Source organism: Stegodyphus dumicola, chromosome 1, assembly GCF_044657685.1.
Source record: "Stegodyphus dumicola isolate Sdum_Otavi_A_Nest chromosome 1, ASM4465768v1".
NCBI lineage: Eukaryota > Metazoa > Arthropoda > Arachnida > Araneae > Eresidae > Stegodyphus > Stegodyphus dumicola.
Window position 1 is genome coordinate 238,097,412 of NC_140768.1, and position 13,097 is coordinate 238,110,508.

A 13,097-nucleotide genomic window follows, 5' to 3' on the forward strand; every position below is an offset into this window, starting at 1 on the left:
ATAATAAGCATCTGTAAACTATATCTATGTTGGCATATAGAATGATATAGATGATATATTGTAATATCAGGGAGTCGTAGAAACTTATTCAAGTTTGAAGTTTATTTTTGTGGACCTCACATCAGAGTCTACAATAATAATGTTCCATTATTAATATTTAAAAAATTCAAATGACAACTTATTGCAGATGTGAAATGATAATTTCAACTGGCTAATCAGTATCTTATACTATCGTAATGACTCTCAGGATTTTTCATTGCTTAATATTGTGATTTTTAATGAGATGTATTAAGAGTGTATTTTTAATCAGATTTTCTTTCATACGAATTTTTTGGAGCATGATATGATGCTCATTGGGATTGATTGCATAGTTATGATCTTGCTTTTTTTAAGAGAATTTGAAATATATTTTTGAATATTCTGTGTAATGTTTTTGCTATAAAACATCTTTAGAATGAACCTTTTTTTCAACATGTAGACTAAACTTCAGATATACTTTTAATATATTAATGTATTAATAAGATTTATGTATTTCACTTAATGTCCACATGTGTATTTATTATTAAAAAGCATCTTAGGATCTCTGATTGAATCTTGAAAAATCTTTATGGGAATGAAGAAAAGAAAGTTCATTTTGCTTCAATATCATTGCACCGAAAAATAATTATAAAGCAATATTTTATTATATTAGAGTTAATGAATTGATATTAATTTTATTATGAAATACTATATATGTTTGTTTAGTATTCAAGCAGTATAAATCAGTCTTCATAATTTAAGCAATATAAAATCATCTGAGAGCCTTAACATATTTTTTCTTTTTATTACAAAATGAAAACATCTCATGTTTAGTTCATTACATATGTTATATTTTCATTGATATTAACATACCGTATAATTTTTATAAATAATTTTCTGTCCATTTTTTTTCTGTATAAAAGTTCAGATATGTTTCAGTTTATTTAAATCAGCTCTGCTATATTTACAATATCACTCGAATCTTATTTTTATTTTCTGTTTGATAAATCGGTAGAACGGTATTTAGTATTTAAATATCCATCATTACGATGTAACATAGTACGTTATTATTCCTAAAATTCGAAATATTAGTTGTAAAAATTAATTTAAGGTATCTGCCTACGTTAAAAAAGCGATTTCGGCGAAAAAATTTGATTTTTTTTTATTGCCCAATTTGAAAGGTCAATTTTGTAGGATTCCGAAAATGGTTCATTTTTACGTTTGCGATAATTAGAAGAGAAGGTATAGCCAATTAACTGCACTGGAAGTAAAAGCAGAAAGACCGGAAGTGCCATTTAAAAGGCTCAACTTAAAGGTAAACAATGTTGTTATCCGTGTTTTTTTTTAACTGTTTGTGTGTAAAATTGTGCTAAAACATTTCATTTTAATTCTGGTACTTTTTTTTGTTTCTGGCAATAATTATTTCTCTTAATTCTTTGAACTGGGACTGGCAACATTGCAGTTTTTTTAACTGGGTTTGGCAACATTGCGATTAGGTATAAAGACTATGTTGCTGGGTGCACATATAGCCGTTTTAATTTTTAATTCAGGGTATCTTGGATTACTTCTTGTGTTTGAACATTTAGACATATCAATTGAACAAGAAATGATTAAAAATTACTTTGGAATTGAAAACGAAAGAATAAAGAACTCGAAAATTCATTCGTCGCTCATTTCGAAAATAGCCAGAAAAAAATTAAAATCAAATAGTAAATCGAAATTACTTAAGTATAAAGATATGGAGGGTGTGATGTACAAATGTGGAGAATTTTAAGTGTGTAAATACAACAGAACAGTTTTTCTATTAATGTGAAATCTTTAAATGCGTTTTCTGAAAAACTAATTTTTCTAGTGTTTTTACATACAAGAAATGAAATTACTCGAAATGTTCTAAAGATATCTCTATTAAATTTCACTAAAATGTTTTCTATATTATTTATTAGGTTTTAAGCTACAATCTAAGTAATATTTATTAATTTGATTGTTTTATAAGTATTTCTATATAAAACGATAAGAAATATTTTACAAAAAACTGTGTTTTTTCATGTAATTACAATATTTTAGTAAATTTTAGAAATATCATATACATTTTAGTTCATAACACAGATAAGTGTTGTAGTAGTATACAGTATAAAAAAAAATTGAAATATATGCTGTGAGAAAAAATATATGGCATTTAACGTAAGTGTTAAATTCTCCTAAAAATTTGCATAAAATTGCATATATTTCAAAAATTTATAAAAATATTCCTAAAAATTTACCTATTTTCATGATTTGATATCATATTTTGACTAAATAAATATATATTTCATCAGAATTCTATGTTTTTTAAAAAAAGTGCTCCGAACGTAGGCAGATACCTTAACTTGACTTGAGTTTGAAATAAAACGCTGCGTACTACATAAATGAATCAGTCGGCTGTGTCTACCGAGGAACGATCGCCTTCGATTGTGACGTCACAAATCGGTGGAGCAGGCCTGTAGATATCTAGTTGGCCTTGTGGCTACACAGATGTGCACTTGTGAAATATGCATCCCGTCAGTACCTCCACTGACTGGACTAATAGTGTAATGGATACCATGTGATGAACGAATTCGTAAATGAATGTAAAACTGTCTGGGCAGGTGGTAGTAAAAACTTCTCAGTGGAATTATGCCTAGTTCAGCATGAATTGCATTGTTTCTAATATACTATGTGTTTGTAATTTAACGCGGAACAACATTCTGGGCAGTTTATAGCTTTTTACGAAGAGTTTTATATGAATACGCCCAGACTGGACAAGCGTAATAGAGCATGGGATGCAGAATGGATTTATAAAAGAGTAACGTATTATCTATAGACAGAACGCTGTTTCCGGCAACTAAGGGGTTTAGTTTAGCTTTGCGAGCCCGAAAATTCTGAATAATAGAGAGTATATGTGGGAACCATGTGAGAGAATTTGTGAGGATCTCTCCAAGATAAGTGACTTGCTTAGCCCAGGGTCGTGAGGTTCCATAAAATTGCAGGCTTTGTTCGACTTTTCTCTTCTTAGTGAAGACTATGGCAATTGTTTTTTCAACGTTGACCTGAATTTTCCATTTCAGTAGCCATATTTGTAGTGCATGTATACGATTTTGAAGATGTATGATTGGGCTAAGAAATGCATTTTGAGCAAGGATCGCTGTGTCGTCAGCATACATTGCTAGTGTAGTGTTGGGTCAACATCGACTTTACTACAATCCAGATGACGGTTTTATGATCCGTTGTAGCCAACAAAGCGCCCTATTCAGCATTGGATCAGTATTCTTTTGATGACATATTTGTAGAGTCGGTGTTGCCCTAGTAGTGACCCCTTGGGGACGTCAGCTGAAACCAAACGTTTAGTGGAGTACGTATTAGAAAGGCAAACGACAAAGTGTTTACCTGTTAGGTAGAATTTACTGTGTAATGTAATCTGGAAAGTCTAAATTGTGGACGTAATCTGGAAAGCCAGATCGACTATTCGTGCTCTTTGACCTTCAAGTCTTGCGATGACTTACCATCGCCAAACCATGTTGAAAACGGAGAATGACTTGAACAGTTTTGTTCTTCAAAACTTTAAATACGGTACTTTGATGAATGATATAGATATTCTTAGGGGAGGGGGAAAAAAAAAAAGAAAAAAAAACAAAAAAAAACAAGCCATTAAATGGAAACAATTGTCAAGCAGAGCTCATACTACTCAACTCTTCGCTTATTCCTCAATTCTGTTGTTTGTTGTGTAGTTGATTATGTTTGTGGAATTATTTTTCTTTTAATTTACTGTTTAAATAGAACTTTCAGTTAATTCTCTTTCTTGAGTAACTTTATATTGTTAATTGAAAAACAAAATGGGATGTGATGGTGGCACTATACCAAGACGAGATGAGTTAGTGCGAACGAAGAAGAAACCAGAGCAGAAGGACAAAAACGCTGAAACTGTTGCAAAATGGAAACATTGTGCTATTTCACAAGATCCTTTACATAAACCAATAGTTGCATGCGAACTTGGGAAGTTGTATAATAAAGAATCTGTTTTGGAGCATTTACTTAACAAAGATAAAGCATCATCTGAAGTCGCTGGCCACATCCAGAAGTTATCTGATGTTAAAGAATTAAATCTTACCGAAAAGAACGGCTTCCAAGCAAAGACCGATCAGAAAGGTGATGAATATGTTGATTTTCATGATTCTGTCTATATTTGCCCTGTCACAGGATTAGATATGAACGGTAAACAACGATTTTACTTTTTATGGAAATGTGGCTGTGTTCTGTCGGAAAGAGCGATCAAAGAAGTCAAATCAGAGACATGCCACAAATGTGGAAAAGCATTTGAAGAGAATAATGTGATAATTATAAATGGAACTGATGAAGAAATTTCAACTCTTAAGGAGAGAATGATTGAAAGAAGACGTCTGGCTAAGTTGGAGAAAAGAAAAAAAAAGGCTTCTGCTGCAGAAGGTAGTGCTGAGAAGAAAATCAAAGTGGAACCTAGTGAACCAAGTTCATCTGGAGAATCTAATATGAAGCAAGAGAGTTTTGTTAATGGTGTAAAAATTAAAAAAGAAGATGAAAAGGTTAACAGTGCGAAGATTAATAAAGGAGATGAGAAGCTTTTCAATGGAGTAAAACGTGAAGGAAAAGTTGCAGATGATAAAGAACTTCCAAAAAGTTTTGTGCTGCCAGAGAAAGCTCAGAAGCATTACAGCATCGCAAAAGATCCAACTGCTAGTGCGGCTTATAAATCTTTGTTCACGAGTCACAAATCTGCTAAAAAGCAAGAGAAAGCCCATTGGGTAACACATAATCCCCTTTATTTTTAAAGGCATTTCAAGAGGTGAATAATACATCAAAATAAATATGAACAATCGAAGAAATCTTATAACATTAAGAAACAAATTACATCTGCAAGGATTAATTTCTCTAAATGAAAAAACAAGTAAAAATGTATGACTCATAATAAGTTCATTCAAATTCCTTGAGCAAGAGGACTCCCACTGGCATCTTTAAAGAACATATGGATGGTATATAACTTGATAGAACCTGCAAAACGTTCACCTTTCATAATGTCATAAGTCATTACGTATTCGGTTCAAGAAGAATTATATATTGAAGTCTTTTTTTTCTCTGTCAGCAACAGTCTTTTTCATATGGGAAATTAGATTTATAATTTTAAACAGTTTTTATATAATGTTTAATAATCAAATTAGGTTATACTTGCAGATTAAATAATTAAAACAATAATTGCTTTTTGAAAAATATTTTAAACAGTTAGTAAGTTCTTTTTATTTTTAGCTATGTATTATATTTTATGTTGGAATCCTTCTTGCAGGATTGAGTTTAGAATTGAGAAGAAAGTGATATTGTATTGCATTATTATGCAGCTGTTCCATTTTTAAAATGATATAATTTATATAGTCATGGTGTTAAGTGCTAATTCTTAAATTACCAAATAACTAATGCATGTTGCTGTTTTATTTTTCAAAATATTTTGTAAGGATTTTGCTATCATTATTAAGACCTCTGAAACTTTTCAAATTATAAACAAAGCATTGTAGTTAGTTGAAAGTGTGCTGAGCTCTCCGTTATTCTTGCTAATTAATGCTTGGTTAATTAAAATTATTCTGTATGCAGCTAAAAATGAGAAGAAAAAATTAAAATGTTTGAATGAATGATGTATAGTATAATATTTAAAATAAAATGATTTAGGTAAAATATTAATGTAAGTTATATAGTTTTTCTTCTCGGAAATTGTCTCTATATTTTTTCCTGCAAACCATTTATCTTTTTATCACACGATATTATAAATGGTCGAACACTACAACTTCAAATTCTAATTTATTGAACTTAATATATTTATTTAATATTAATCTAAAATTTTATAATTTAATCTTAGAATATGGTACTATTCGGTTTTGAGGGCCGTAAAAAATCGCCAAACTATTGTTGATGCCAGTGCTGCCAAAAATAATTGCTGCAACCCTAACGCAAGAAAGGAAGTATAACTGAATGGATGGCCTGCATCGCTATTTCGCTACCAAATAATTGCTAATGCATACTTTCATCTCGTTCGTTGTTCAAACATAATTTTCTATAATGAATGATGCCTTTTCTTTGCAAAAATTTTCGGTAAAGTGCAGAATTGCCCACTTATTTGTTTGGTGCTTTTCACAAGGGTAAAAACAATTGGATTTTTGTCAATTTTCTTTCACTTTTTAAGTGAAAATAGGTCAATGTGTACATAGATAAAGTCAAGGGTGTGCACAGTGCCATTTTTGTGCAATCCTGTGATTTTTTTTCAAGTGAAAATAGGTCGATGTGTACATGGATGGATACTGAGTATGTTCAATTCTTAAAAACGCGGCAAGCAGCGGGCGATTCTGCACTTTACCCAAAATTCTATTGCCCACTTTTTGTCATGGGCAATTCCCAAACTGTTAAATCCATAGGATATCAAAAAAGAATTTAAAATCAAAAAAGGATTTAAAAATTAAATTAGTATTTCAATGGTGTCTTAAGAAATATAGAACTATATAAACTTATGCAATCTGAAATCAGCACGTTTGCTAGATTTGACGCTTTTGCACATACATTTTCGTTGCAATTTTTTTTACGGTCCTCAAAATGGAATACAGTCAAAAGTCGTTAATTTGGACACCCATAATCCGGACCTCAAAGCTGCAAACTTTCTGCGCATGCGTCTCGTCGACGCTGTTTACGGCTGCAAATATGCGTGTGCGCGTGCGCATAAAACGTTTATGCATGCGCTTTTAATGTATAATAGACGGTATAAGCTAAGCTAAAATTATCTAAATCAGTTAATGTTGCAGATTGTCCTTAATCTTCTAATTGGATCCGGCTTATTATTTTTTGCAGACTGTTAGAGCAATTTTATAAAAGTAAGCTTGAACTTTCGATTATGTCAAATAGAATTTCCGATATATATTTGCTAATATGTAAAGGATCTAAAGCGAAAGTATGTTTCAAAATCCGAAATCTGTTTATCAATTTCACGTGGCTCGGCAGGAGGAACGCCGCGGCGCGCAATGAATTGGAAGTTGATCTGTCAGCACTATCCTTATCTTCAGAGCAGATGTTTTTATTTTATTTGGCTTATAATTCCTTAATAAATGTAGTATTTCATCTCGATGTACTCCGTCTTTGATATGATTTAAAACAAGTTCCTCATCATTATAATTCGCTTCCGATAGTGAAGAAAGTGACGGAGGTTATTGAAAATGAAAAAATTTCGATTGACAAATTAGTCGGTATTCTTGACAAAGCAATTATAGGACTTGAACAGCGGAACTTTATAACGAAACAAGAAATTATGTCTCTTTAATAAGTATCACATGAAACGAAGCAACTTAAACAACTTACATTGAAAGAAATGTTTAATAAAGTAAACAAATAAATATTAAGCTTTTTCTTTTTGTAAATTTTGATACCCTTTAGATCATAATTGTTCTTTATTTCATAAATTACGGTTTCATATTTTTAATTTTGTAATTTCTGCATGCCATCTTACCAGATTTAAACTGATGATCTATAATCTGGAATCGCCGAAGTCCCGACGAGTCCGGATTAACGACTTTTGACTGTAGTACCTAAAATGTTTATGATTTTGCAGAATTTTATGTCATTCTCATTGCATATTTTTCTGTTCATTCCTAATTCTTTTTCGTTCACTAAGTGGAGCAAATATTCATCAGTATAGTAATTATTAGTATTATCTGTAACATACATAATTGTATTTTTGAGCATAGTTAAAGGGCTGCAGAGAATTTGTTGGCAGCATTTTAATTTCTGCTTATCAAGGGCTAATTCATTAATGTTGGCTAGGAAGACTGCAGTTCTAAATAATTTTTTTTTGAAGATATTAATAAGGAATTTAATAAAAAAGGCTATTTTCAGAGGAATATGTTATAAGTTTTTAATATTACATTCCTTAAAAAAGGTGTACAGATATTTTATATTTTAATACTGTTATATTTATTTTGATATTATTAGCACTGATTTGCAGTTCTTGATCCACGTTTTAAAGATATTCAGTTTAACTTTAAAAAAGAAGCAAAATTAGTCGTTTGTGAGAACTTAAGAATCTTATACTGTTTCAAGATGTAACTGTGAGCTGTTATAAAAAATATGTAATCTGTTAAGCAATAATTTTTATGCTTTATTGTTAGGATACATTCAAAAGCAGTAAAACCTAATGAAATAGATATAATCTGCATTTACTTATTTTTCCTTTTTAGGATAAGTGCATTTTATTTAGTAACTTTTCATTTGTTAATGAGATTGAAGATTGTGAAATGACCAAGTATACATATATAGTAGAAATGCCATAAAACATTTTTTATATTATCTTCTAGGAATAGAAAATATTTTTTTTATATTTTATCAGAATTTCATTGATTCAGTAGGCAAGATTTTAGTTGCAGCAATGTATTTTTATTATTTAAATTTAAACTCCATGTATAATTTAGAAAATATTTTATATACATAATATTTGAGAAATTTGATGGCTGTTGCTTGTAATTAATAAGGGATTATAGTAAATATTAATGAAATATTTGTTTTAAATTTTATTTGATATTTTAATGATTTAAGATTTATTGTTAATTTGCAGATCATATTTTAATAGGAAGTAACTTATTGCCCATTTTCAAGTTTTGCTTACGTATGCTGTTCCAGAAGAAAAGAAAGAAATTTCAAGATAAATTAATATCCAAAGTTTAAATGAAGCAGTGCATTGCATAAAGATGACTATAAATATATTTATACAATTTAAAATATAAAAAAATCAATTGAATTTTTTTAGATATAAATTTAACAAATCACTAAAAATAATTTATCTTCTACTTTATGTCAAGTCCATCACCCTGAGATTATTTTACCCACAATTAGCTTGTAAATTTACCTAAAGGAGCAGTACATATTCAGTGACATAGATAAAAGCTTGACTTGCAAATTTATCTTATTTCTTAATGTATATTTTCAAAATTTTTAATCGTTTGATTCGGGGTAGTGTGTTTTAAACACCATTCCACGTCACTGCTTATGTCACTGAATATGTACTGCCCCCCCCTTTTGGCAGATTTACAAACTAATTGTGGGTAAAATAATCTTAAGGTAATGGACTTGACATGAGGTGGAAGACAAATTATTTTTATTAATTTACTAAAGAGAAAAACTTTTGTAATTAATCTTTATCATGAATATAACACACTAAAAGTTCATATTTAAAGTAATTAAACTTCTTTATTTAAAAAAAATAGGTTATAAAACAAAGAGGTTGAATAACATAAAACTTGAAAGGGACAGGTATTTTTGCCTATGATCACTTTTTTTTAAAGATTTTTATCTAAAAAAATTTCAATTGATTTTTTTTTTTTTTTATATTTTAAATTGTAGAAATATATTTATAGTCATCTTTATGCAATGCATTACTCAAATTAAACTTTAAATAGTATTAATTTATCTTGAATTTTTTTTTTTTTTTTTCTCTTCTCGGACAGCATACCGTTGCTCACAAAAGTGTTCATACAGTTATGAGTTTCAGTGAAATATTGCTTTATTAATTAATAAAAATTAATATTTTAGAATAAAAATTTTAAAATAATCTAAAGACTCAGTTTTTACATTATGCCCAAAGGGACTTTTTTATAACTTTTCTGGGTTACCTTTATTTATTAAATATCATGTTCTTCGCACTTAAACCGTGAAATTCAGTTTAACAGCAATATCACATTTTAATATGAGCATATCTTTAAAATTTCTGATACACAGTCTTGCAGGCTGGAGATAAAAGTGTTCCCCTCCCAGTACAGTGTTGACATTGCTTGTTTTGAAATCGTTGAGTTTGTTAATTAAAAATTTGCTGAAGTTTTACAAAATATGAAATACATAACAAAACAAATTCCAAATTTTGGCTTCCAGATGCCCATATTCAGGTGAAGACGAACATTATTCAAAATTTGATGGCTCTAGGTACCGTTTTATAACAATGCGAGAAACATACACACATTTATATAGATTCTCTCCAAATATGTTCTTTCGCGTTTAGATCTAGTTTCTGAGGTGGTGTTTTCAGAACTTGTGGACAATTGTAGACACGCAAAAGGCGAATGTTGAGGGCTGTGTGCAAAGGATCGTTATCCTGATAAAAAATAAAGCTGTTTCCAGGGTTCAGTGTCCGCCCAAAAGTTCTCTTTTGAGTTCTGAATCGAGTAGTAGGGATCTTGTCATTTCCCCTATGTGTCGATTTTTTCTTTCTGCTGGACTGTTCGGTTGTGATGAAAATGCTACAGAGGTTTGATGTTCGATTCCCTCTTCCTTTAGATATTCTTAAATTTCTTAGTGTATTCTCCTCCATCGTCAGCTTCTTTCTATATTTCTATATTTGTGATGGTTCCAATTCATTTTTCAAAAGCAGAAAAATAGATTCAAGATCGATCTTAACTTGTTGTGACGAGGTCTCCCGTTCCCTCTCCCACATGCGTAAGATGTCGTGGGGCAGGCAAGATTCAACCTAACGTAAAAATAAGACTAGCGTATTTATCTTCAGTCACACCGAAAGATTCCAAAGCACGCAGTTTTGTTTGTCGTATAACGATGATAGCGTAAAGTCGTTTTTGGTTGCACTATTTATTTATAACAAAATTTAATAAATCGCGAACGTACACTTGTACAAGAATATCTTCATATCCAAAACGGTTCTTTAAATGTTAGATGACTTTCGGATAATTTTCTGTAGTTGTCGGGAAACTCTGCACTATTTCTCGTGCTTTCAATTTGGCAGCAGTAGCCTGGATCAGATATGTGAATTTCAAATGATCATCTAGAACTTGATCTTCGTATATCTTACTAAAAGTATTCCAGAAATTCAACCATTATCATGGATCACCTGTATATTCAATTAAATTTATTTTCGGAAGCTTCAAATTCGTTGCCGTTGCTCTTGAATCTATAGTTCTGGTTTCGTTTACAGATGCATGAGTCAGCAGATTTTTCTCCATTTTCACAGTGACTTGCTTCGCTTTCATCCTGGCTGCTATTAATTTCTCCTTGCAAGTCTCACATGACTCAAATTCTTTAGTATATTCTTCTTGCGAGACTTCTTTCGATTTCAATAGGAGATCCAATATTTCTTCATCCAACTGTTGTAGTCGAATTCCTTTATCTTCCAAAATTTCCAAGGACGATAACAGAACATCATTGTTCAATTCTGACTCATTCAAATGTTCATCTAAGCTATTATATGCTTTGGTGAAGGCTGCACGTAGTGGTATTCTTCTTACTTTCAAGGCTTCCATTTCTGCTGTTAAACCATCAAAAGTGTCCTTTACCCAACTAATGCATCCTGTCGCGAACACCACTTTTTATTGTGGTGATTCACATTTTGAAAATGGACTTTGAATCAGTTGAGATTCGTGCACTAACCTAGTGCTTCGCATTAGAGAGTAAAGAACATCCATGTCACAAAAATTTACTTTTATTTACACAGCAAAAGTGCGCAGCAACATGCTTAACGAAAACTCATTCTCTTATGGTAGCACATGCGCATTGACAATTACCAAAGGAACTTGGCAGGCACTGCCATCTGTTGGATAAACTATTTGCTACAGCCTCACCTGCCTGGAGTGCCGCCAGAAAAACAGATTTTAATTAGTTGCAGACTTTTCAAAACACCTTTCTTATAAAAATCTCTGGAGACCCTTGTTTCGTTAGGAAAGAAATTATTCATAGAGATCTAAAAATTGATTCAATAATAGATCACATCCACCGACTGCATAAAAATTTCTTCCGCAGACCAATGAATAATGACATCGTAGACTAAGCTGAGAGTTTCCAAGCACGAACTTAATTCATACCGATCACAACTTCAGACATCATACTACCCACCTTCTTACAGATGCCTCTCCCTCTTAATAAATTTACTCACTAAGGCGTTGACCTGTAAAATCACAAAAAGTTCAACTTTATATAAATTAATTTACTCTAGTTTCATGACTTTCCCTGAAGGGTGAATTTCTTCAGTTCACTCCTACATTCGTAATTTGACTTAGCCCTTGCATCGCTCTGAATCACTTGACAATCGGTCGGAGAACTTTTTGATAGATTCAGAATATGATACATGCATCAATTATTCGCCACTTTGAATTCTAGTTGTTTGAAGAAGTTTAATTCTCTGTGAGGAAAAATTCTGCTCCTCATTGACGAGATCTCTTACATTTGCAAGATTTTCTATTCTTCAATTTATTCATTTTTCTTCTTTTTCTCCAACTTTTTATGCTAAACTTTCATTTAGGAATCCGTGCGCATGGTTTCCCTACAAGGACATCGTTCAGATGTTAGCAATTGTGCCTAAAATTATGTGTTGACTCTAGTATATCAATAAAATATCAAAGTATGAAAGTTAGAGTTGCAAAAGAACATTCGAGAACATGTCTGTGGAATGTTTACTATGCAGTAGAAATAACAAAACAAAACAAAAATTAAATCACTACCATCCATTGATTTAGTTTTAACTTAAAATTTACAACATGTTAAGGAAAAGTATTACCGCATAGAACTGTAATTAATAAAAAATATTTTTAATTGCCTTTTATTACATACCCAGCTACAGAATCATTTCGTTGCTCCAAATTTGATATTATTTTATTATTTATATTTTCACACTTGAAGTTACTAATAATTTAAAGGTTTTAAGTTTCAAAGAAACTCATTATAAAAATAATCTGTGGGAACATTATGGAGTATAAAATGTTATTGATTTAAATTTATTTTATTTCTCATGAGATTATAAGGTATTTCTCCCGCCTTCCTAGCGTGCCTTCGTGGTGTAGTGAGTGGTCTGCACACTGAGCCGGTATTTCAGAGGTCTGTGGTTCGATTCCTGGCGAAGGCGTTGCTAATTTTTCATATCTTCTGCTTCCAAAAAATACCTAATATCTCTAAAGTGGCGGCTGAACAGGGACGGGTTGTGGATGATGACTCTCCACACCCAGGATTTTGCGATTGAGATCCCTAAAAATAACCCAGTCGCCCTTTAAAAGGAGGAGTATGTAAGATATTTCTCT

The 13,097-nt window shown here is 31.2% G+C and overlaps 1 protein-coding gene across 1 annotated transcript; it reads left to right on the forward strand.

Annotated features, from left to right (window-relative positions):
* The first annotated feature begins 3,716 nt into the window (after positions 1–3,716).
* On the forward strand, positions 3,717–9,637 carry LOC146999515 (replication termination factor 2). The gene has a single exon (XM_085826655.1). The coding sequence runs from the start codon at positions 3,867–3,869 to the stop codon at positions 4,836–4,838; it is 972 nt and encodes a 323-aa protein (XP_085682781.1). The 5' UTR covers positions 3,717–3,866; the 3' UTR covers positions 4,839–9,637.
* The last annotated feature ends 3,460 nt before the right edge of the window (positions 9,638–13,097 follow it).

Bases quoted from the DNA above. Each gene is read 5' to 3' on its own strand.
- LOC146999515 (XM_085826655.1), top strand. From the start codon at position 3,867: ATGGGATGTGATGGTGGCACTATACCAAGACGAGATGAGTTAGTGCGA.